Source organism: Rhagoletis zephyria, unplaced genomic scaffold (assembly GCF_001687245.7).
Source record: "Rhagoletis zephyria isolate East Lansing unplaced genomic scaffold, Rhagoletis_zephyria_1.1 Rzeph_scaffold_03078, whole genome shotgun sequence".
Taxonomy (NCBI): Eukaryota; Metazoa; Arthropoda; class Insecta; order Diptera; family Tephritidae; genus Rhagoletis; species Rhagoletis zephyria.
The window spans coordinates 1-25721 of record NW_016160162.1 but is presented as its reverse complement, the minus strand read 5'-3'; the positions used below and the strand labels follow the sequence as shown (position 1 = coordinate 25721).

Here is a 25721-nt window from a genome sequence, read left to right as displayed (position 1 = left end):
GGAACTATTCAAGAGCATGTTGGACTGCTGATGATTTTATCATCATACTGACCCCGGAAGGCAAAGCCGGAATTAGTAGCAGGCACTGCTCCATTAAAAGGTGTCTGTTCTAAAGCGGATAGTAAGTTTTACTTTACAAAAAAAAAAATATATTAGTTTGGTGCACATGCTTTAATATGCAGCAATGCTGATTTGAAAACCATAAATAAAGTTCTACAATTAAATATTTCCGTTATCGCTGCCACGTTTGCCACTCTCAAAACACAAAAACTTCCGAAACAGTTGGAGAAATACACAAATGGTCCGGGATTGGACGCGTTAATATGTACATACATATCGCTAGCTTAGAGTGAAAAGTTGCTAAGTCCATTTTCTCAAATCTTACAGCAGACGAAAAAACTTCTTCTAAACATTTTCGTTTAGTATTTTGCAAGACTTTTAATACAACATTCTGCGTTTTTAAAGCAAACCAAAACTCCCTACGAGGAGCGTTCGATACTTATTTAAAAGATTTCGGTGGCGTGCAATAATGTCAATGGAATTAATGTTAATGACATTAATACATAATCCAAAAGTGAAATAACGTCAATGAAATTAATTTTAATGACATTAATACACAATCCAAAAGTGAAATAATGTCAATTGACATTAAGTCACTAAGGAATTGATTCACCCTCACACAAAAAAGAAGTAGGTAATGCTATAAAAAAATTTTGTTATTTAGACTTAATTGACAAAATGAAAGTGTGTTGATTTCATCGAAAATATTACTAACCAGCCAAACCTACACCCAATAACACAGACGTTTTAATAGCAACAATAATATGCATTTATTAATTCATTTACATCCATATATATAAATGTGAATGTCTGTTTGTTTATTACCTTATAAGTTTTTAACCACTGCACGGACTCGCACGAAACTTTGCACACTTATTTGTTTTTACCTCGGTAAGGTTATGGTATGGTTTGTTTGCAAATATGTTGTCAATTTTGCGAGCGGCGTGGCACCTCCCATAGGTCTGCAAATATTCAATCAGCTATAACTTCGGAACCATAAGTCACATGAAGACAAATCTATGTCAGATGCTTATAGTAAGGAGGGGCGTGGCATATCTCATAGTAGTGGAAGTTTAATCAGCCATAACTTCGGAACCATAAGCCACATAAAATTGAAATTTGGTATGCAAACATATCAGTGGTAGGTGCTTATAGTAAGGTTTATAATATAGGCGTGAAAGGCGTGGGGGAGGAGGGCGTGCGCGAACGGCGCGTCGCGACCCGTGGGGACCCGGTAATCTGCCGCGCGTACGCGAACCGCCGTGGAGTTATGCACTTTTAAAGCTGTAGACTATGTTTTCATAGTATGTAGTGTATAGACGTGTATTTTTTTGATAAAGCAATAATGTCTATGGATTTTACTGCGCTTTCGAAAAGGTAACACCATTGTCTATGGACGATAAGTAATAGTGTCCATGGGCGTTATTTCAACTGCGCCCTATTACACGTCACCGTAAAGCTTACATGATTTTTAGCATTTCTGACAGTAATTCACTTTTCAATTGTGTATTAATGTCAATGATATTGGGACGTATGAATAAGAACTAAGTAATTGCTTTTTCTTAAAATTTCGTACCTTTTACTTCAATTTTGTTTGAATAAATCGAGTAAAAGGTCAGAAATTAAAAAAAAAAAACAAATTGCTTATTTTTATTCATATGACCCATTATTTCCACAATTCTTCTGACATTATTCCACTTATGGCCCGTGTATTAATGTCATTGACATTCATTCACTTTTCAATTGTGTAGTAATATCAGTGACATTAATTCCATTGACATTATTGCACGTCACCAAAGATTTCGTTTGGACTTTGCAAATTTGCATTTCTTTCAATTTCAACGGGAAGACATAAGCAAGCATCTGAATTAGGGCTGATGATTTCACCCAGGTAATGAGCTACCCGAGCACCCGGTGAAGCCCTACCCGGGTATTTTACTACCCAGATAGACCCGGGTAGGCGGGCAGTATAGTAATTACCCGGGCAACCGAAAAAATGCCGAGAGGTAAAAAATTAATCGCATTTACGATTATATACCGCAAATGAACGTAAATAGTTTTGAGAACTTAACGTTAAGAATGATAGGGGCGTCTGCGTGTTCGGAGGAAAGGTTATTGTAGTGAGAACCACGGATGTAATCCTAAGCCAGAAAAAAGCTGGATCACTTCAACTTCCAGATCGTTTATCAATATGGTGAAATGTCCATTTATGGAACAATTTTTTAATTTTCTGTGAAAGAAAAGTTCGTGTCTTAAGTCTTTCGTTAACTTATTTTCATAATTATCTTTCAGTTCTTTTTTGATTAACTTTAATATTCAAACATTTCAAAGTAATGGAACACTATTACATAGGTCAGAGAATATTTGTTCCTTTTTCGTTCTCACTAAGAAAGCCCCTGTGACTTTAGCCCCCAAATTGTTCTTCGAGAGAAAGTTCCTTAGAATTTTGTTCCCGTTTTTTTTTTGCCAAAACGTTCAGGAGAAATTTGTTAGCATTTTGTTCTCTTAGAAATGTTCGCGAAGGTATTGTTCTCATTTTGTTCTCTCTGAATTTTTATCATTTCTCATTTTTTTTTTTTTAATTTTTTCGAATACAAAGGATATGATCATTCTTTTTCGCTTTATTCCGTATTCGAAAAATTACATTTTTCAATGGACACATCGATTTGAATACATAATTTAGATTTAGATAATATTTTTAGCCTTGTATTTGAGAAAAATAAAACATTTAGATTATTGTTTGTATTTTGGTCGATTTTAAATTTGCTACCCCAAAATAATTGATATCAAATAAAACACCTCTTTGAGGTAAAATTTTCGAGTGACGAAAGCTGAACTAGAAACGCACAATTTATGATATAAATTTCGTGACGAGAATTATACGCATTTTCTAACTGCCTTGGAAACGTACGGAAAATCTTTTTTTATTCATACGAGCATTTGCACATTTACACCGCAAGTTTCAATTGTCCCGGTCTGCATTCCTTTTTCACTCGTTCACAGATGGTTCTGAGATATTTAGTTCGGAACTAGCGCTTTGTCAGACTGTCTCTACAATTTACCGCAGGGCATGAACACATGCATGCAAGTATATGCATTTACAAATATTAGAAGTTTGAATTTAAGTACAGAAACTAATGTTTTAATTTACTTTTCTTGTCTGCGTCTACTCAGGCTAGCGGTTTTGGTGCACATAGTCGCGTACATTCTAGACATAAAATAAATTTTCTCAGTGCAAAAATATTTATCCTCACCAAAAAGATTATGCAAGAAGCTTTATGTCGCATTACCCGGGTGTTTTTCGTTTAACCGGCACCAACATATGTACATATACTACCTGGGTACCCGCACAAATCGGGTAATACCCGGCTACCCGGGTAATAACAGCCCCTGGTACCCAGGTATCATCAGCCCTAATCTGAATCCATTTGGAAAGGATGCATTTTTAATTTCTCTTATATATTATATTAAAATAATTATTTGTTAGTTTCAATGTTTTCTGATTTCTTTACTAAGTTTCCAAGCTGTAGTGAAGATGGATAATTTTGTATATATTTTTACGAAACTTATTCATAAATTATTGAATAAATCTCTGTACGAATAATTTTGTATATTGTCCTAAGGCTTTCGTAATATTTACGAATGGTTCTAAAATTTTATTATTATGTATTTAAAATTAACTAAATATTTTCGTAGATAGTACTAATGCAGAAACATGTTTTTTGAATTCGTAAAATATACGAACAGTGTTGAAACTCACGTATTTTCCCCCTATCAAAAAACGTACCAAAACGGTTTTGAGAGTACCAAAAAAAATTTTTTTTAGTAATAAAAGAGAAAGGGTTTTTTTCTAATTTATTATTTTTCAATAAAGAAGTAACAAGCTTAAACATGAATTGATTTCACTGCATTAAAAAATATTTTTTTCGCACAGAATTTTGCACAATGTCGATATACATTTTTAATTTAAATTTGTTTTTTTTGCTATTTTTTATGAAAATATAGTTCATACTATAACAAAAAACATAAAACTGTAGTTTCTGAACTCTGATCAAAACTCAGGTAAATTCAATAAGCTTTCATGCAAATTTCCAATTTTTTAATCACTTTTTTAGATTTTTTTTGAGTATGCAGTTTTGTAGCCCAATAAATTTTTAGCGTAAATATGTTCACCAACCACAAATTTATTGAACTCCAAATTAATTTAGATTTCTTACTTGTCCATCACTCCATTAAAACGAATCTGTCTTTATACATATATTTACTCATTGAAAAGTCAAAAGTCATTTGACAAGACCAAAATTGCGTTAATATTGACGTCGTCACCCAAGAATTAAAGGATACCAAATTGCCAAATACCATGGCAGCTATTGTCTTCCCAGACGTAGCCGGAGATATATTATTATATATATAAATTCCTTTGCCGATGTCCTCATTCTCCTGCGTCAGCTCGACCAACCGCGCAAGTTGCCTTTTGTTGCTTACAATTTTTGATCTGTAATTCAGACACGTACATACATACATATGTATATTTCACAATTTTTTACAACTTCCAGTTTAATTGACTTACTTTTTATCCATTATAGTTACACTTTCTTATGTAAATTTCATAAACGCAAACTCCAACCACTAAAAAACAGCAATAGAAGGATGAGCGATTAAAAAGTATTCACAGTCGCTAATTGAGCGACTAAGCGACACTCGCAATAGCATCGATAATCGACAATCGCTTAACAGTCGTTTATCTACTGCCAGTCGACATTCGCAATAGGGGTGGTAGTTTTGAATAAGCTATCGATTACAATTCGTTTGAAATCGCTTCTCTTCACTTCAATTTTATGTTTTGCTTGTTGTTTTCGCTGCTCGTTGTTTTCGCTGTTGTTGTCGCCTAAACTTTGCGAGAAGAATAACGGACATGCGCATTGCGCAACCTCTTATATATAAACCTTGATATTTACAAGGAACTGAATGATACGTTCAACTGTTATGGTCTGATTATTCATACCTCGCATAACTTTGCACAACTTCGCATAAACTTCAAACTGTAATTTCGTATGTACTTTGTATGTATTTTGTACGTATTCCATTACCCAGAAATTAGCAGAACTTTTAAAAACTTAGCGATCTGTTGAGTTTGGATTTTGCTTAGTTACATTTTTATGCACTGGTACAAATGGTTGTGCGAAGTTATGCGAAGTATGCATAATCAGACCTTACACCAGTTTTTCTCGGCGAGTAGCGGAAAAAAATCGTAAAAGTGTTAAGGTTCGGTTCTGCATACTTGACATTCATGAGAGTTGTCACATAAGGAATCTGTGAAATGAACTTTGCGTGTGAGCTCTTAACCAACGCAGAGTAGAAGTCTGTTGGTTTTTGATTTCTACGTAAAAATGGCATTCTATGCAGTACAGTGCAAAATATGCATAACTGAGCTATTATGGCTGTGACTGATATTAGTCGAAAAAATACCACGCTTGAAAAGCAAGCAGGACTTAAAAACTTAGCTATGTAATTTATTTCCAAAAAAAAAAAAACTGCTTTTATGTACCCTTACACTCACATCAAAGCTATTTGTTTAAGTTTTCCCACGAAATTTGGTATCACCTGATAATGAAACTTTGCTGGCTCGAAATTGGTTTTATACAGATAGTTTCTTAAGCAAAGTTGCTCAGAATGATACGTAGAGCATTTTCCGCGTATGGGAGTTGTCCGTTTTTTCGGTCCCCTACAAATCGACCCACTCTAATATATATATTCCTTAATCACAATTTCAAATTCCGAAGCAAACTGTCGGACTCTAGTATTAACTCCTCAGATTATGCATCAGATTTCTACGGGGATTTTGAAAAATCTGATGGATACTTTCCTGTAGGTGTGATTTTGGATCTGCTAGTGCGGGCCTGTTCGAGGCACGTAATAAAAGCGGCGTTACTGCTGCACTGATGAAAATTTCCAACACTGTTGCAACTGCCCAACTGACAATACGTTGCTAGAAATTCACACCGAACGTGGTACTTTAATAATTCGCGCAACACTGCAGTTGTGATGGAAACTCGGACAAGCCCTACTTCTAAGTTCTCCATACTTGCATTTGTATTGGTTCATTGGTATGTATGTATGTTTCGTTTCCACCAGATTTGTCCAGTAGGGACCCTGTAGGGAAACCCCGATCTGGTGAACCATATATATAGTTCCGTACTAGATCTTTATCGCCAAAAACGAACCAGTCCGATAGAAATTAAATCGCATGCAATTCAAAAGCAGCGAGATGTGGTACTTTTAAAAAACAATTTTATTTTTAGAAATCTATGTATATCTAAAATTACGAATTTAGAACTGGTTCGAAACTATAGAAAAAGGGATGCACAACGAACTAGATCTCATATGGTGAATTCTTAACTAGTTCGGAACTACCGAAAAAGGAATGCAGCGGGGGGCTTATTTACTTTAAATAGATGTTTGCTTGGCGGGTTTTTCGTTCAAATACGCTCTCAATCTGCACTTCGCAGATGCTTTTTCATAGTTTAGTAATACAAAACTAAAATTTGTGTTAACATTTTAACATTTTGGGACCTTCTGGAATCTAACCAATAACAGCGAGCACCTCTGCAAGTTCAGCTACAGCCAAAGGTATGTAAACGTGTTTTCAAATGCACAATTTAATTTACATTCAATCAAACAAACAAATTTGATTTCAGATTGAAAACACATTTCTTTGCAAATAATTAAAAATCGCTACCATGGTAAAATCAAAAACATCGATGTTTGTGTCCTGTATTTGTTACTTATAACTACATACACACATACGCACGGAAAAGGTTTTTATGTCTTTATTTGAATTGCATTTTTATTGCTTTTTAATTTCGTCATTGAGATTGGTGCATCTTCATGATTCAATAAAAAAAGGTTGGATAATTATTGACAGCCGCGACTCCTTTACAAAAGATTTCATTTACGAAGGACAGAGGAAGGGGAAGAAGGAAATCCCTTGGTGCGAAAATGGTAGTGGAAAGATATGCAAAGTAGGCAAATAGTTGTGAAATTGCCTTTGTAAATTCTAATGTATTTCCAGGAAATTTGGCATTTTAAACGATATATTGAACGAAATATTAAGATATCTACGTGAATTATGAAATTTTAGTGATGTTGAGCGGTATACAAAAACCGAAAAAGAGATGAAAATTAAAATAAAACTATTATTAGTTTTATGTAGACATCAAATTTAAAAACAGTTTATGTTTTCATCAGTCAAATGTTCTTTATAAATATGCATATACAAATAAACATATTGCACAAAAACGTATACTTCTATTTCACCCGTAAGCTACATTTTTTCGAGTAAATTTGAAAAGAAGCAACACGGTGCCACTGCTAAGGGCGCGGTGCGATAGAACCTTTAATTATTGGATCATGGAGTATCTTAAACTTATCTTTACTAAATTTACCTAGATACATTTGTATTTATTTAATATTTGTGCATCATACAGGTAAAAAGTATATTTTACTAATTTCTGTGAAACATATTGGTTTGGTATTTACCATGAAAATTCTTTACAATTTTCCCTTAAGGGTCGTAAATCGTTAATATTTTTGTTTAGAAACATTAATTTGGTTTAAAATAAAATTTTAGTGGTCGTTTTGATTATTGGTGTGGTAATTATTTTTGGTGGGTAATATATCTTTCAAATCATCTAATAGCAACATTTGCGATTGTTGTTAACACCGCTAATAAGTCGACAGTTCTGTAAGTCAGAGCGCCGCTGGCGGTTGCCTCTGCCTTGGATTTCACGCACTTGGTTGGCCCGCAAGATGGCGTTTCGACGCAGGTTCCGACGTTCACGAATCACAATGCACTGCAAATTTAAAGAAAAAGAAGAAAGTTATAATGTGAGAAATAATAGTAATTTAGGAAGCAAATTTTGTGACACACTTTACGCCTAAAATTGTTTTAAAATTAATAAAAAAAATTAAATAAGTTCGGACAGTATTGATGTTTAAATCACGTATTAGTTCCGTTAGATTAGAAAGAAATTCCGCATACTTGGTATATCAGAAGAGGCCCCAGATTGGATGGCCCTCACTCGCAATATATTTAAGAGATGAATAGAGCTCGGATATTTATGCAAGTGATTATTTTTGTTTAACATCACAGAAAGTTCGGATCTGGGCAGAAACTCATTATAGGAGGAAGTGAGTTAATTTGGACCTATTATGTTTTGCATATTTTTACATATTTTGCATATTTCCTATAAATAAATTATTATGAGCATGTCACATTGATGGCAGCTCTTGTTAACTCCGCACGCGACATACTGACCTCCTTCTGCCTCAACAGTGATGACCAGCTACGCCAGCATAGAACAAATCTAATTTATTTGTGGTATGTAGGCAAGGGCAAGCGATGCTGTGAAAATCTTTTGCAAGTGCGCCAACTAAAGCTCAACACCTTCTTTAAGTACAGTAGGTAGGATGCCATTCGGACCAGGCGATTTGAGACTGTCAAACGACTCAATAGCATATTTTAGGGCATCTTCATTAGCCGCATTTCTGGCAACAAACCAGTTGTATCTTGACACTGTAGTTTTCGCATATCCCCCCTCACCAGTCGAGGGAGAGGAAGGCGAAACCATCACCTGATTTTCACGAAATTGAGTCTCTGGAAGAACAGAGAGTTCTCCGTTAAAAAGCCATCAGGACTCNTTTCTGGCAACAAACCAGTTGTATCTTGACACTGTAGTTTTCGCATATCCTCCCTCACCAGTCGAGGGAGATGAAGGCGAAACCATCACCTTATTTTCACGAAATTGAGTATCTGGAAGAACAGAGAGTTCTCCGTTAAAAAGCCATCAGGACTCTTGAGTGAACGCAGCTTTGTGGTTTGGTCCTTCTTCAGAACTTTTACCAGCCTAGCCGTTTGACTCAAGGTTTCAATCCCGCTCCAGCCCTCTTCGCAGAGCGAATTATACTACGTTCCCACGGCACGTTATCCGCTCTCCCATTCATAATTGTATCTCCACATGTCACCACAATGGTTCCATCCCTCTCTTATGAACGAGCATTCGCTTCAGTGCCGGAGTCAATGACGCCCCGGATCAGCGTTTAATTTCCGCAGTAGTCATCTGCCGAGTCTAACCCGCCCTCCCCATTACGGCAATGAGCAGAGGGCCTGTTACGAGCTCATAATAAGTTGCTCGGGACCCAGACTCCCAGACGTAGTTGCTTCCAGGAAATAGCGAGGGCAGTTCTGCCTCGAACGTGGTGCCAGAGGTCTATCTGAATGATCGGAATTGGGAAATGCTACGCCAGTACCGTGCCACACTATGACTCGAAGAGGCATTGGGACAGCCATTGTTGTCTGTCACCACAGGTTTCCTTCTCTTGCAAAGTTCGCAAGCAGATTTGAATGTCGGTACATCCATCAAGGTCCCACTGGCTTCTGGAGTAACCTCCGTAGGCCTGGGCCGCTTACTGAATGCAGCGACAGGAGGAATTCGGTCATCCACAGAAGAGGGTTTCCCCTGCTTGCGTTTCGCCCTTCGATACTTCTGGGCTGTGAAAAAAGGACCAACTCCGACTCCGAAGAAGGGAGGATTGGCTTTTTCTCCCTACTCTCCTCCAGGATGCGCTACTGGTCTATGACGTTGGGGACTTTGGCAATGTTTGAGGCCGCAAATGCGAATGCTTTTCCACAGAACTACTAAAGTAGTTTAAAGGGGTTAACTAAGTACAAATTGTTAATAAATTTGAAGATATGCGTTTAACAAAATTTGTTTAATGTTCTCTGAAATCTTAATAACATGGACACTAGTGCTAATGACTTTGGTCTTGTTTCCTATGGTAAAACTCAATTTATGCGACCTTTGTTCTTGAATATTTTTTTTTTACAGATTGGGATTGAAAAGGACTTTTCACATTTAATTTATAATGACGTTCGCAACATTCGTACCGATTTTCAACCTTATGCGAGTTACTNCAAAATTTGTTTAATGTTCTCTGAAATCTTAATAACATGGACACTAGTGCTAATGACTTTGGTCTTCTTTCCTATGGTAAAACTCAATTTATGCGACCTTTGTTCTTGAATATTTTTTTTTTACAGATTGGGATTGATAAGGACTTTTCACATTTAATTTATAATGACGTTCGCAACATTCGTACCGATTTTCAACCTTAAGCGAGGTTACANGAAGATATGCGTTTAACAAAATTTGTTTAATGTTCTCTGAAATCTTAATAACATGGACACTAGTGCTAATGACTTTGGTCTTCTTTCCTATGGTAAAACTCAATTTATGCGACCTTTGTTCTTGAATATTTTTTTTTTACAGATTGGGATTGAAAAGGACTTTTCACATTTAATTTATAATGACGTTCGCAACATTCGTACCGATTTTCAACCTTATGCGAGTTACTGTAACCTTGATAATTTAACTTGGACTCACTTCTAATAAAAAAATATGACTCAGTAACGCAATAAATATTCGCCACAAAGTCAGTACTCAGAGTAGAGAATGAAAATAAAGGCGAGAAAATTGCGAAAAAATTTAATTCTTGTGAAAATTTGCAATTCGTTCTAGTTATTCCGCGCACCAGCTCTATTACAGGCTAACCTAATATTCACGCACGCCGCCAATTTACTGTCAAAAATTTCTCATGCACATACAACTTGTATGGGACCAACCGAAATTGAACGGCGTGCGTATGAAGCTAACTCAATTTCCAATTTTTGTTCTGCGTGACATTTTGATTTGACGTTTCGCTCAATGAAATCAAATGCAAACGCACGCAAGCCAATTTCGGGTGACGCAAAAAAACAAATTCGACGGCGTGCGTACCAAAACGTAAGCCGCGAATATTAGGTTAGCCTGTAACGCATACCAGCTCATTTCTTCTTAACAGATCTACAAAGTAAACTAGGCTGGGGTAGTTCTTGAATTAAATGAACTAAAGAACTAGTTCATCTCAATGAATTAGTTCACTAGCTCGGTCTCTCCATTTAATTAAATAGAGGGTAAAATTTAAAGGTAGAGAAAAAGTTATTGAACGCAAAAAACATTCAACTTACGCCATTTTGACTTTCTGATGGTTAATGTTTGCACGTTATGCATCCACATTTTCATTGCACTAATTTAGCTTTGAGAATTTTTTTATAAAATCTTCCTCTAAACACGTTGTTTACATTTTAAATTGACACATCACTGATTTTTTAACACCAGCAAATTCCTGATTTTTACTTGAAACAATTTGCAGCCCTATCGGGGTGTCAAGCTCTCGAACTCGCCCTATTGAAATTTTTTTGGGTTTTTGAATGCATTTCCAGTATAAACTTGCAGGTACTGGTAACTATTCGTAAAAATTTTTTGATATTGAACGGATCTGGGAGTGTTTTCATATTCGCCAGACAAAATTATCCATCAGAAAAAATTCTGAGTATTCGCTATCAAAGAGACAAACAATTCAGAAAACTTGAAATCTTTGAAACAGCTATTATTTTTCCCAGTTTTAATATGGGGTACATTTGGTAATTCATTATCCGCTTGGAGCATTGTCCCCGATTTGGCACTGTTTATTATTGAATACTTTTGGATGGGAAAAACATTTTTAACATATAAATGAATTGTCACGGAATGAATAAGTATTTTTCTCAAAATTGATACCACATCATAACGCATTCAAAAATAAAAGGATCTCCTCCAAACACACATCCTTGTTTTTTTACAATTTTAGATAATCTTGAATACGAGAACACTTTTATAAAGAGAATTTTGTCTAACTGTTAACTGTGAGTATGGTCTTTTTAATGTTGGTACTTTTTCGGTTTATTTAGTATATTATTTTTGGTCATTTGCTACAAAATTAGAAGACTCATTTATCATCCCTGTAGCGAAATACTTAAGCCGAACAGTGTTCCATAAACATTTCATGAGCACAGATCTAACTTTGTATCAAAAAAATTATAGTTGTGTTTTCGTATTCTCCAGCAAAAAATATCCAGTAACTTGCTAGTAACCAAAATTTCGGAGAGTAAGCTAATATTTACTCCCAATTAGTGAAATTGCAAGAAAGTACGAAAACGCAAAACCAGCAAGAAGTTGCTAGTTTTATGAACAGCTGATCAATTTGTTATTTTCCGATGCAATTTTCCTAGAAAACTAGTATTTTCCATCTTATTATATATTTAAATAGGTTTATTTTGTCAATTGCTACTCTAAAAGCACCACAAACAATTGTTTTGTTAATGTGAATTACATTAAGCATCATGCCATCAGCTGTTTTTCTTACCAGCAAATAGTTGGTGGTAAAAATTTATCCAGTAAAAATCCAGTGAAACTTGCAAGTTCAGCTGTCATTTTTGCTCTCTCAATTTCCCCTCGTTTGCTAGTTTCTTGCAAGTTTTTGCATACGAAAACGACATCCAGTAAAAAACCAGTAAAATTAGTACTGGATTTACTGGATAGTGCGTACGCGAACAGGGCTTGTGTCTTTGGAACATATGGTGACGGCAATGTCTTGCTTACTCTCGGCATGCGGCAATAATGGTGGCACTACGTTGATGAGGAATTCGGCAAATGCAAGACCACTTGACGATGTTTGGGTGTGGGCTGCAGTGATAAACTGGAGTTCAATGATAAACTGTCAGTAAACACATGTTTAAACATAAACGCAATAACGATGTGCCCATTTCTTAGCAATAAATTGCTCAAAGATCAAATGAATCCAACAGAAGTGCTGAGTGAACTTGGAAAAACGCCTGGCGCAATTAAAAGGTAAGAGTACAATAGGACGTAGGAGAAATTTGCGCTTTGATTGCAACGGTAAACCAAAAATCCGAATCAACGCTGATATGCCGTTATACTTAGTTGATTGTGAGCGTAATTCTTATGGGCATGGTTGGAAATTGATTGCTAGTTTGGATGCAAGGCATCGAAAGCGTTTGAACGAAAAAAAAATCAATACGAACAGATTCATTGATATGAGAACTGGGAACGCGACGACGGCACGAGTGACTACTTTATCGGCTTGGAACATTTGCATGCTATAGGCTGGTATGCAGCTCTCAAGAAAACGGTCAAGAAAAAAATTGCCATTATTTCGTGCATGTGTCCAACAATTTTGATAACTGATACTTCACCAGCCTGTTGCTTCGCTCTTTCCTCAAGAAAAAATGGAGCGGGCATACTTTTCTGTTACAAGCATGAGTTGCCTTGTGCCACTGTTTATATTAATCACGATTCAATAATACAAGGTTAGATAATTATTGACAGCCGCGGTTTGACACTCCCTTACAAAAGGTTGCATATACGAAGGAGAGAGAAAGGGGAAGAATGAAATCTCTTGGTGCGAAAATGGTAGTAGAAAGTAGGCAATTAGTAGTGAAACTCCTTTTGTAAATTCTAATTTATTTGCAGAAAATCTGGCATCTTAAACGAAATATTGAACGTAATATTGATATATCTACGTAAATTATGTAATGTATGTGCTATTTAGCTGTATAAAAACTGCAAAAAGACTCAAAATTAATATAAAACTACTATGAGGTTGATGAAAACATCCAATTTAAAAACAATTTATGTTTTCTTCAGTTAAATATGCTTCATATGCATATACAAATAAACATATTGCACATAAGCTTATACTTGTATTCCACTCCAAAGCTACACTTTTTCCAAGTAAATTTGCAAAGAAGCAACACGGTGCCAGTGCTAAGGGAGCGGTGCGAGAGAGACAACTGTCAGTTTATCGAACCTTGTATTATTGAATCATGTATATTAATAACACTATGCGACAGTCAAAATCGGGATGGGATGAAACCAGCGCGAAATGTTATATCGGTCAAAAACAAGTTATACGTGTCCTGGCGTTTCGCTGGGTCACGTCTAGGAATCGAGATATATATATTACTATTATATAGGGGAAATTGTCACATTTGGTGGTCTTTTTTTGACATAACTCGGGAACCACTAGTCCGATTTTGCTCAAACAAATTTAAAAAAATTAAAAATTACAATTCCTTTAATCTGTTCATATAACGTTTTTCTATATAGTCAACTAGTGGTTCTCGAGTTATGTCAAAAAAAGACCACCAAAGGTGACAATTTCCCCCATATGATAGTTATATATACATATATCTCGATTCCTAGACGTGACCCAGCGAAACGACGGGACACGTATAACTTCTTTTCTACCGATATAATTTTCCCCGGTAGTTCGAACCCTTCCCGATCACTGACCCCTACCATTTGTCTCACAGGGTAATCTACCACTAATTTGGTTTCTGAAGTGACAACACTGGCTGTGTTACCTCGACAGCAGAGTGTCATAGCTCAATTGCGCCCCCTCACTGAGCTGACCCATTAAAGGAGCTTGAATCATTTAGTTAACCCGCTAAAAGTAAATGAGTTGCCTAGCCCTAATTGAACGGGATAGTAGGATTTAAAGATATGGGTTAAATAGAGTAGCAAATGAAAAATATTAGTTACACGGGTTATAATGTACTTCAATTAGGCTGACAAGTGATAATTTATGAAATAAATGGTGCTACCTTGCTGAAAAAAAGAGAATATGTTTGCAAAATATACGCACCTTTTGGCTGTTCCACCCGAAAAGTTCCATCTTAAGCTGTGCCGCCGCACAACGATCTACGCGGGGATTAGGGGCATGTTCTTTCGCAACAAATTGAGTGTTCTTGATATAAAAACAAAAACACATCAATGACATTTTCGCATTAGCTCTATATATTTAGTATGAACTTACTCGGTATATAACGGCTTTCGAAGGATTAGTATTCAAAACTATAGTTTTCGATGACGTTAACGGTTTAACGTTTTCTTTTTCCTTCTGTTTACTAATTTGGGATATCTTTACAACTTGAGGATGCTTCTGAATCTGACTTAGTTCGTTTTCCTTGAGATCAAAATTTACAAAACTTTCTGTGGCCTTTTGCATAGACCTAATACTGTGATACACCGACATGCTGAATTGGGAAAGTAAATTAAATGGTTTCCATGACAACATGAATATCATTTTTATAGCGTTAAAGCTGATGCCAGATAAAACTNATGGTTTCCATGACAACATGAATATCATTTTTATAGCGTTAAAGCTGATGCCAGATAAAACTTTGTGGCTTTGTGTGACATTTATAGCTTTGCCTCCAAAGCGCCAGACGAAAAAGGTATGCCACAATGAACGCCAAGAAAACAATTGTGTACTGCTTTTTTACTCATCGAAATTGCTGTGGATTTTATATATGTATATTGTATATGTATTTAGCTTTAAAAATATCAGCAATGTAATTAAATCTTATGTTTCTGCATGAAAACTCCAATTTGGACGAAACAAAATAAATAAATATTAAACCAGCTGATTGTCAACGCGCGCAAAAATATGGGAGGAGACCGACCATCTTTTCGCTTCGCTAGGCAGCTGATGTGGCTTGTTTTGTGCATTTTCATACGCTTCATCTTATATGTCAAAGCGAAGCAAGCGCTTTATCTTTATTGGCATCAGCTTAACTTGTAGTGTTTACCTGGGATGCTCAATAAGCAAGTTCTCTAGTGGTGATACTTCCATATGAATAGGACCATCTGAGGTAAAGCAAGGCGGAGGTGTCAAATACCAAGAATCGACCATTGTAAAGAGTTTAGCACCAGACCCATTGCTATCACAACTGGCACTGCTGACATTGTGGCCGGAATTCTCGCGTTCGGGTGCAATGTATAGTGATTCCGCGATGTCTGCGTCAGACAAAGTTTTCGCGTTTTCTTTGCCACGGCGACTGATCTCAATGTTACATTCGTTAGCGATGCGAGTGTGTTTCTGGCAATTCTTTGGTTGACTATTGAGCGCATTGTTTTGAAAATGTTTTTGATGCAAGTCATCAGTTTGAGCCCTACTTATGGACTCTGGTACTGGGGTTGATGTCCGCTTATTATCCCTGCTCGCATTTGAGTCTTCTTCTTAGGTAAAACGTGCGTGTGATTAAAAATTAATATAAAATTATTGTAGATATGCTTATGTATGTAGGAATAAAAACGCCAGAATAAGCTCAACTTACCCTCCTTTTCAACAAAATACCAATCGTTCTCCTCTGAATCGAAATCCTCTTCCGTTGATGATGGCTTTTTGATAAGTAATTGTTTTGCTTCCGTAGGTGGTAATTGCTTTCCGTTTTTATTTTTCTTGTTGTTGCGCTTATTCTTGTTTCGTGCAGTGCTTCTAATGACTTGAAGTTCTCCGTTATTGAGTGCTGAAGGCACATTAATTTTAGTAGTTTCGCCTTCCTCAGAATGTTCCTTTAACTGGTTATGATCACAAACAAAATTCGTTTCTTCCTTTACTAACTCTGAGCTTTTACTCGGTATACAGTTTGTAGATGCAGACGTACTCGATCCAAAAAGAAACGAAGCAAGGCTGCTAAACATTATACAACAATACAGTAACGAAGATGCTGTCAAACGCCTATTGCCACTTGTAGCTAGGAGAAGTGCAATAGCAAAATTTTCGTGGACTGTTTAACTTGATATCGTTCGTTTAACGCTGGAAAACTCTTCTCCTGGTATTTTCAATTTGTATTGGATTTATGCTTTGTGCGATATGTTCACTCTTTCTTTGCCTGTAAATTTAAAAAAAAAATGTATTAGAATTTCATCTATTTTAGGGTATGTCCGTATGTGTGTATGTATGTATGCAAGGCCGTCGAGAGAAATCTCGGGCCAGGACTAAAATATAACGGGCTCCTATACATATATAAATTGTATTAATTTAAAAGCATATGGCCCAAATCGCCGAAATCGAAACGAGGGGAAACATTTTTTCTGAGGTTTCGCAGACTTTTGACTCTGGGTCATACATATTCTGAGGTTTTAGACTCAGAAACCTCACCTTTAAATTAATGAAAATTAAAAAAGCACAGCATGAAGTTAAGGGTTGTTTATATTTAAGGACCACCATTTTTTGCATTATATTTGCTTCTCTTCGCTTGCCTTGTATTCGACACATTGTATCACAGTGATTATCTTTCGAAATGAAATTAGAGTCGGCAGCATTTTTTAATGTAACAGTCCAAAATGTCAAAAAGTTGTTTTGTCGTAGAATCCACTAGGCTATTTGTAACCACGGTTGCCAATGGTGGTTGTTTCCAACCGAGCTTGGTTGTTTTTCTTTTCTTTTTTGAATTTGGAGGTTTGGTAGTTTTTTCTTTGATTTGGTTGATTATTTTTTTTTTTAATTAGAAATTACTGAGTGCCAAAAATTAATAAATGAATTTTTAAAATTCTTATTTTTAATTTAACATCCCAGACAGCAAAATATCCGGAAATGTATCGGAAAATGAAAACCGTTTCATATAAAACCCTGATGTTTCATCCGTTTTCCGATTCCATTTTCTGTCGTTTTTCGGATCCATTCTCCCACTAAAGTCTTCATCGGAAACGTGTGTACAGAAAACTATCGAAAATGGTTGTGAAACAGATGCGCCTTCCTTAAATTTGTTTGATTCAATTTTTTGTTGAAAACAATTTCATTCTGAACTTCACAGAAAGTTTTTCAAAGTTACAGGAAACCAAACAAAAAACAATTTTAAGATTCAGGAATTATTTCAATTTTAATAAATATATTTATATACATATGTATAATTTTAGTGTGTTGCTTTTGTTGGCATTCGAACTTGAAACCTCCTGAAAGCTAACAAATAGTAGCACGCACCTCTGCGCACTCAGCCACTAGCGAATACGTATATGTACATGTTTTCAAACACTCAGTGTGAACATATATTTTAAAATTATTGGGGCGTATTCTTGTTTTCGTACGAATCGAAAATCTTGAAGTTTTCCTATCATTTCCTATACAAAAGTTTCAAGCTTTCGATTCGTACGAAAACCAGAATACGCCTCATTGTTTTGAAAAAACACTTTGGGTGTTTTTTTTTCAATTTGGTTGTTGTTTTTTTCAGATTTTGGTTGGTTAATTTTTCAACAATGGGCAACCGTGTTTGTAACGTAAGAGTCTTTTTTTACTAATTGAATTTTCAGGTAAAATTACTTTTTGCCTTACTTTTGTGTTTATTTTTTGGGGGAAAATAAGAATCAACAATTTTCTATGCCCTATACGACAAAATCAACTTTTTTTGGGTACTGGACCAAACCAATTTTTTTCACGAGATATGGGCCTTCGAAGTTCGAAATAGGACTTTTGGGAAAATATTAATTTTAAGTATTGTATGTAAATAACTAAAAAAGTAAAAGTACATATGGACGTAGTCCAACTTTTGATCTTATTTAAACGGCATGAAACTTTTTTGTAGAAACTTATATTACAGGTCCCTTATAACACTTAAAAACCAGTTCAAAATTTTTTTAAATATATATATATTTTCAATTTTTCGAGGATCCCTTATAGCACCTATAATACAGGTTTGAACGAAAAAAGTTATATACGGTTGAAATAAGAGCAAAAGGCGTACCAAGCGTATATTTTTACTTTTTTAGTTGTTTACATACAGTAATTAAAAATATTTTTTTACCAAAGGTCCAATTTGGAATCGATTCCATACGCTAACTTCGAAAAATGGAGAAATTACTTTTTAAATTATGACTCAGGCCTGGGTTATAATGGAAGTAACGGAACGGAGTGAACTTTCACTTGATTACCTATTGTATTGTAGTTGTTTACATTTAGTAATTAAAAATATTTTTTTACCAAAGGTCCAATTTGGAACTTTGGAAAAATGTATCTTCAATTGTATAAAAAACGTTTAGATAAAAGAGACGGATTACAGAAAAGTGTGCCAGGGATTGACTTCTTTCGTGCAAGCTGAATGCAAAGCACTGTCGTCTAATTGGAGAGTCCTCAAAAGGATTTCCCAGGAAATGTTAAAGCCTCTTTCACATAATGGAATTAACTAAAATATTTAGGTATATCTAAACACTTATTGCACGTCTTCTACTTTCGTATAACGGCAAATTTATAAACTGCGAAAAATGTGATTCTTCGTTGACTGATAAAACCATTCCGCACCAATTTTCAAGACTGCATAAATGGACTTAAAATGGGCGTTTCTCACCCTAATTGTATTATGTTAATGTATGTAAATACTTATATGCTTGAAACTACTAATAATTTTTCAAACGATTCCTAATCTTTGACAATACATGTTTGATTTCATTCACCGGGATCTTGAAGACTGACCAAATCGGCGTGACCAAGTCCATGGTCCTTTTAATATTGTATAAACAGCCGACAACATTAAAGGCACACGCCACAAATGAGGAGAAGCTCGGCCAAACGCTAACATATGTGTAAGCGCCAAAATATTATTATTATTATAATGCCAATTTCAAAAATTCGTAAAAAAGTTAAACTCTTTATTTTTACGTAAAGCAAACAGAAGCTAGAATAAACTAAAAAAAAAACCAAGAGCTTCCTGGTTCGGTTTATTAAAATTGTTTATATGTTGATGATTTTTACAAGCAAATGACTTTCTGAGAACCAAACTGACGATTTCTCACTTCAATGAACTGGCAACACTGGTCATAGGCTATGGAGCAGTGTTGCCGCAGACATATTTTTTTCCTACCAAAATCCACCAAACATTTTTTTGAGTTTTTAAATATTTTTGTTCAACGTCAAGTTTATTAAAAATGTAGATAACTTAACATTTAGTAAAACTAAGACACAGCTAGTACAATAAAAACAAAGTAACTGCGTATAATAATTAACTTAACTGTAGAGAGTTATGCGACCCAAGAAGGTCTATCACTCCAACCTTAGGCTATTCTAAATTTTACATGGAGAAGAAAATCGATCTCCAAAGTGTATCGGTTTACGATTCATGTTTCGCGAGCAGGTACTTAATATACTCTGTGGTTTCCTCCATCAGCCCACAAAACAGTCCGTCTCTACAGAAAGCCCTATTTGATTCAAATGGTACCTTAACTAGCAGTTTGCTGCCAATTAGCCAGTAAGAGTTCAAAGTACAAGGAGTCTTACGAAGTAGGAGTTATGAATCTCTTTGGTTGTGTTATTTTCTTTCCCTTCCACCAGTGGGCAGCAATCTGAGATTCTCTTTAGCTCCTAAGTAGTTCTGCAGTGTATTTTTTAGATGTGGCGCAGAATCGCTCGGGACAATGCAAGCGCATTTCGATTCCAAGCTTTGCGAAAGAGTTAAACCTTTCGCTGGCCTCAAACCCTTCTTGTCCCTGAACCCATTGTGGGCTCCCAGGTGGTTCAAGAGGCTACATGCCTTGATGCAGTTTTAAAAGAGTCTAAGGCCTTCAACACTAGAGTACACGCGCGGCCTACTATAGGTAGACCACGGCAACATTTTTATTTATACCTTGACAGTTTTGTATGATAAAGCGGTGCGGTTCCAGGAAAGTCTTCTGCATTAAATTTGTCGACGAGTGAATACCGCGCTTGACTTCCACGCGTATGCACCTTTTTGTGGATTGGCGCGAAAGNAAAAGAGTCTAAGGCCTTCAACACTAGAGTACACGCGCGGCCTACTATAGTAGACCACGGCAACATTTTTATTTATACCTTGACAGTTTTGTATGATAAAGCGGTGCGGTTCCAGGAAAGCCTTCTGCATTAAATTTGTCGACGAGTGAGTACCGCGCTTGACTTCCACGCGTATGCACCTTTTTGTGGATTGGCGCGAAAGTCGCGGGCCTACCATAGTAGTCCGCGCGAGTATTGGTGTACTGAATTTATAATTTGGTACTTTGCATATGCGGTGCATCAGTGTTCTTAGAAACTGCCGCCGATAGCCACTTAAAATATTTTCCGATTTGATGAATATTGCTGCAATCGAAGCTCTCATAATCAACCAAATGAATGTCAATACTGAAAAAAATTTCACGGATAACTTTTTACAAGAACAGTCCCTCGAGTTTTTGAAAACCGCTATGAATCGCTGTACATCCATTGGAACACTTCTCTAACAACTAAAAATTTGGACTAAGGAAGCTCTTAGTAGCATCTCAAAAAGTACAGCAGGATGTAATACCACATTTTAGTTGGTCCGTTCACCTATTGTACCAGAGCTCTACGTCCATCCACAAAAAGTGGTGCGAGACTTTTAACAAATGGATTTGTCCTGATCACCAGCCTGCAGGTGGCACTCAATGTTACAAAAAATGATAGTTTTTTGAATGATATTGGTCTAAGAAGAACATTTAAGACATTATCTAAGAAGTAAAATTATTCCTATCTTTTCTGTTACATAAATATGTAAATTATTTATTTTTTCAAATTCCTAGCCGCTATAAAAAAATTTAAGTTTGTGATCGGAAACGTAATAGATTTAACTACATTTTTTTAGCTATAACTTTCATTTATCTAAGAAAACATTTATTGACATTTTAAAATGGTCTACTTAGTAGGACACGCGTGCATTGGTGTAAAAAAAAGAGCGCGTGCACTCTAGTGTTAACACTGCCTGACTATCCGACACAATTGGGGTATTCACAACGGTGTCGTAAGTGTCGTATTGTTGTATATCGTAAACTTTAAACGCCTAAAAAATATATTAAGGTAGTTCGCAAAGTACCATCAAAGTTATATTTTGAATTTTTGCAGTGTTAAAAAATAGTCGGTTATCGTTTCAAATTCTCTAAACATTTATTTAAGGTTTTAAAGTTTACGACATACAACAATACGACACTTACGACACCGTTATGAATCCCTCAAATATTTATTTTGGCCCCATTTTTCCTTCTACGAAGACATTCGCGAACACAGACTCCGATTGCAAAGACCTGCCCCTGGAATATGGCTGGGTACGAGCCCATTGCAAAACTTTTCTGGAATCTTGTTCCAAGGACGCTATAATAAGGGTACACATTTTTACTTACGAATCAGGTATATATACATTTTTGCCGTCGCCGTTATTCGAACGCACCGGTAAAATATTCGTGTAAACAAGGTTGCTAAAATGTTCGGAGATACATATTTTCTATTTATCGCAAATAACTATTACTCATTGTCACGAAACCTACCAAAATCCAATCTAACCTACCAAAAAAACCTACCAGTTTTGGTAGGAAAAGCCCATGTGTGGCAACACTGCTATGGAGTGCTTATACATACATACTGTACATACGTACATTGTACAATAGATACTGTCGTGAAGCCAACGCGGATGGTATTCAACTGTGATCCTTATTAACCAATTTTGGCAATATGTAGAGATTTCAATGGAAAAGGTCATGGCCTTAACAGAATGACGGTGCCGTACTTCGTTTTTCGTGCTTCACAGAGGCCTTGAAAAACAAAGTTTTAAAGCTGTTAACTTTAGATACAAAAAAATACCTGCAGAGTTTTTAATTACGTCCTTTTCATATAAATTGTTATTATGTAATGATTTCACAAGCCTGAAATCACAGACGTCAGTACTGACCTTGAAAGGATATTTCAATTCTAACAAAAAATAAACACTTTCAAATGAAATACCTAGTATACATATCAACATATTTTTAGTGAAATTCTGCAAAAGTGAATCAAGACAAACACATCTACGAACACATATGTATCTACATACATACATACATATGTATGTATCTAAATAAACTTGTCAAAATACATATCATTCAGTAAAAGTTGTTTGTATATCTACTAATGTACCTAATTATTTCTCAAATATTTTGCACGTAATAAACACAACAAACCTCAAACAAAGAAAAAGTGCATACTTGTGTAGAGTTCGTACATTATTTATTTGTGTACATAGTACCTATTATGAGTACACAAGTGTGATTATATATATATATATGTATATATATAGCCAGTATGTTTGGACATATACGCAGGCACACAAATATCTAAGTACGTATATTAATATTTTTCGATACAATATGTACATATGTACGCATGTACATATGTAGATACATACACCTTCGCAGTAATCATATCTACAGTAACGCACTTCTAAAATAATATAACAAGATTCTACTTCGTTTTTAATTATCATCCCTGGTGAATGTGAAAAAAACGCAAGCGTTATACAAAAACGTCAATTTTCTTACCTTATATGCACGTACGTACGCAATACTTAGATTATGACCTTTACGTTTTTGTATTCCAGAAAAGTATCGCTAGACCTTTACGTTTGTGTACTGCACACAAGTATCGCTAATCTTAATTTGACACAGTGTATGTATAAGATTTGATTTTAGCTTTTTTTATCGTATGGGTTTTTTAATTTTATTTGTTTATAAACAACTGATCCAGACACTAAAAGTTGTTACTGCGATATCGACACAACACTGCCAACTGATTTTGACAGTCAGGGAAATCAGCTCGCTGAGTCCCAGTCAGAAGAAATAATAGAATACTTCATTACATATGTAAGAAGGGGTGCCAACTATCTTTAGCTATGAGGTGCCATATTGAGGATAAAAAAGTGCCAAAATGTGCTAAATAGAAAAATAAAAGTGCCATAAAAGGTGCCATCCTTTTTAATCCTTCCCATTTAGCAATAAAATAAGAACCACATTTCTAAAACAAAAGTGCAATGCCAAAATAAGTTAAACCAGTTGAATAATCTTTAGAAATTAAAAATTTTAGTTGAGAAAAAGAAGTACACGTAAAGGATTTCACAAAAATATATTGAAATATTACTATTTTTGAAAAGTGCCGTTTTGGCACTTTGAAAAATTAAGTGCAATTAGAAGTAAAATATAGCAAAAAATGGCACGGTTTGAGCCAAGTTGGCAGCCCTGTATGTAAGTATGTATGTACATACAGGGCTGCCTGTGTACGTACCTCATACAGACAAAATCAACCACCTACAAATAGACTACATTCAAATATGTTTATATGTATTAACATATATACATGTATATGGATATGTATGTATAAGCATCCCAGTGAATGGAAGGTTTGGTACTGTACAAAGTATTGTATCGCCCTTAAAGTCAATGCTGGCATGCCCTAGAAAAGTACTGTGTTGCGTGTCGCTTTATAAAACTATAAAGAGAATATATCGCACGTTTAATAATATAACGAAGTATTCCAAAATTTCAGTTTTGTGGGAAAACGCAATCAAAGTTTTATAAATTCATACAGTTGGTATACAAAAGGACAGATGGAAAGACACATATCTTCGCCATATTTGGGAAGTTTTCAATATATTCTACTTATAAAGCTTATTAATTGCATAATGAAATCTCCAAAAACATAAATTTTGAGATACAACTCTATATTATTAAGGGCCAGTTTTTCAGTGCCAGTTTAAACTTAGATTAAGTAAACTGAGTTTACATTGGACAGCTGGCTGACATTTGATTGGCTGATCTTAGTTTAAACCAGCCAGATCGGACGTTTAAACTTAGTTTAAACCACGGCCGTGCAGTGAAAAACTGGCCCTAAACGTGCGATATGTATAAATAGAAATTAAAACCAAAAGTAGAAAACGTCCTTTGCTTTTAGCTTCAAAACTACACATTATCCCTTCGATCGCTATAATAGCGCTCTTACACCGTATGTATTTGCTACATATGTATGTAAATGCTACTTTTCTGATACGTTCTAATAAATGGTACATACGAGTAGATACATAAAAGTAGCATTTACATATGCAAATACATATCGTGTAAAAGCACTGTTAGGAATACAACAGTTCGGTTAAAGGCCCGCCAGATAGAAATTCTTTTCTGCGTCACAGTATTGCTTTTGACTGTCATTCAAGTTAGCTCTCTTTGAGTAAAAGACGCCACATTGGCAACGTATGCCTTGCCGCAACTGATAAAATTCGCCCAACTCTCAATTTTATGCGTGCGGCAAAAAAACAACAGCAACAAAAATGTATTGCAGTGATCGTTATGCGTCTTCCAACCGGCTTGATACATTAGCTGTCAAATTCACCTCTCCAAGGTACACACCAACATGTTGTCTCAAATCATCAGAAAAATATTACGATCATCTAACACGTAACTGTTCAGTTGATCAGAAGTACACAACAACGCGTTGAGAAGGTGCAATTGGGACGTTACTGAGCTTGCGTCTTCTGAACGTGCCCAATGATACAGCTTCAAATCTTTAGCTACACATTACCCGCTTTTTTAAATTGCGATGTATTTTTTGTTCAATCGTCGTCGTTATTCTTTTCATGGTAGAAAAATTTAATACATACGCTGTTTCTTCGCTGGGATATCTACATATGTGCTCTGATACGTATACATATGTATGTATGTATGCATGTGCATAAAAGTATACAGATATGCATCCGTTTAAATTGTGCTATACCAGGGCTGGCGAGCCAAAGGCATACGTGCAATTGATGGCACGCAACAAAATATGTAGCTCGGACACGGTGTTAATTGAGGACCCAATTCCACAATTACTAGTAGTAGTTACTACTTAATCGAAACAGTTTCTTTTTTCGTAATCAACAAAATCAACAAAAGACATTCGATTATTGAGTTCCACTGAATCATTCATCAACAAGCTTTATGTGAACAGAATAAAGATTACAGAACAGAGAAAGATTAAGATTAAGATTTAGATTAAGATTAAGATTAAGATTAAGATTAAGAATTAGATTAAGATTAAGGTTAAGATTAGATTTAAATTTAGATGAAGATTAAGATTAAGATTAAGGTTAAGATTAAGATTAAGATTAAGATTAAGATTAAGATTAAGAATAAGAATAAGAATAAGAA

At 35.4% G+C, this 25721-nt stretch overlaps 1 protein-coding gene across 2 annotated transcripts; it reads right to left on the bottom strand.

The window, feature by feature from the left end:
• Positions 1–7500: 7500 nt before the first annotated feature.
• TP53INP (Tumor protein p53 inducible nuclear protein) lies at positions 7501–23350 on the bottom strand. 2 transcript variants are annotated; one of them, XM_017623187.1, is made up of 7 exons: positions 23160–23350; positions 23085–23122; positions 16118–16675; positions 15590–16019; positions 14815–15034; positions 14644–14745; positions 7501–7913 (listed from the first exon to the last, which is right to left on the bottom strand). In XM_017623187.1, exons 3-7 carry the CDS (start codon positions 16482–16484, stop codon positions 7752–7754), a joined length of 1281 nt encoding a protein of 426 aa, XP_017478676.1. In that variant the 5' UTR covers positions 16485–16675; positions 23085–23122; positions 23160–23350; the 3' UTR covers positions 7501–7751. The 2 variants fall into 2 exon arrangements, with proteins under 2 accessions (XP_017478676.1, XP_017478677.1); XM_017623188.1 differs by having other exon boundaries at positions 15590–16016; positions 23085–23350.
• Between the last annotated feature and the right edge of the window lie 2371 nt (positions 23351–25721).

What these genes read in the sequence shown, in the direction of transcription:
- TP53INP (XM_017623187.1), bottom strand. Translation starts at nt 16,484, where the DNA reads ATGTTTAGCAGCCTTGCTTCGTTTCTTTTTGGATCGAGTACGTCTGCA. An exon ending in TTGCTTATTGAGCATCCCAG is followed by an intron (nt 15,035 to 15,589) that starts GTAAACACTACA and finishes TTCCCAATTCAG; the next exon opens with CATGTCGGTGTATCACAGTA. An exon ending in TCGGGTGGAACAGCCAAAAG is followed by an intron (nt 7,914 to 14,643) that starts GTGCGTATATTT and finishes TTAAATTTGCAG; the next exon opens with TGCATTGTGATTCGTGAACG.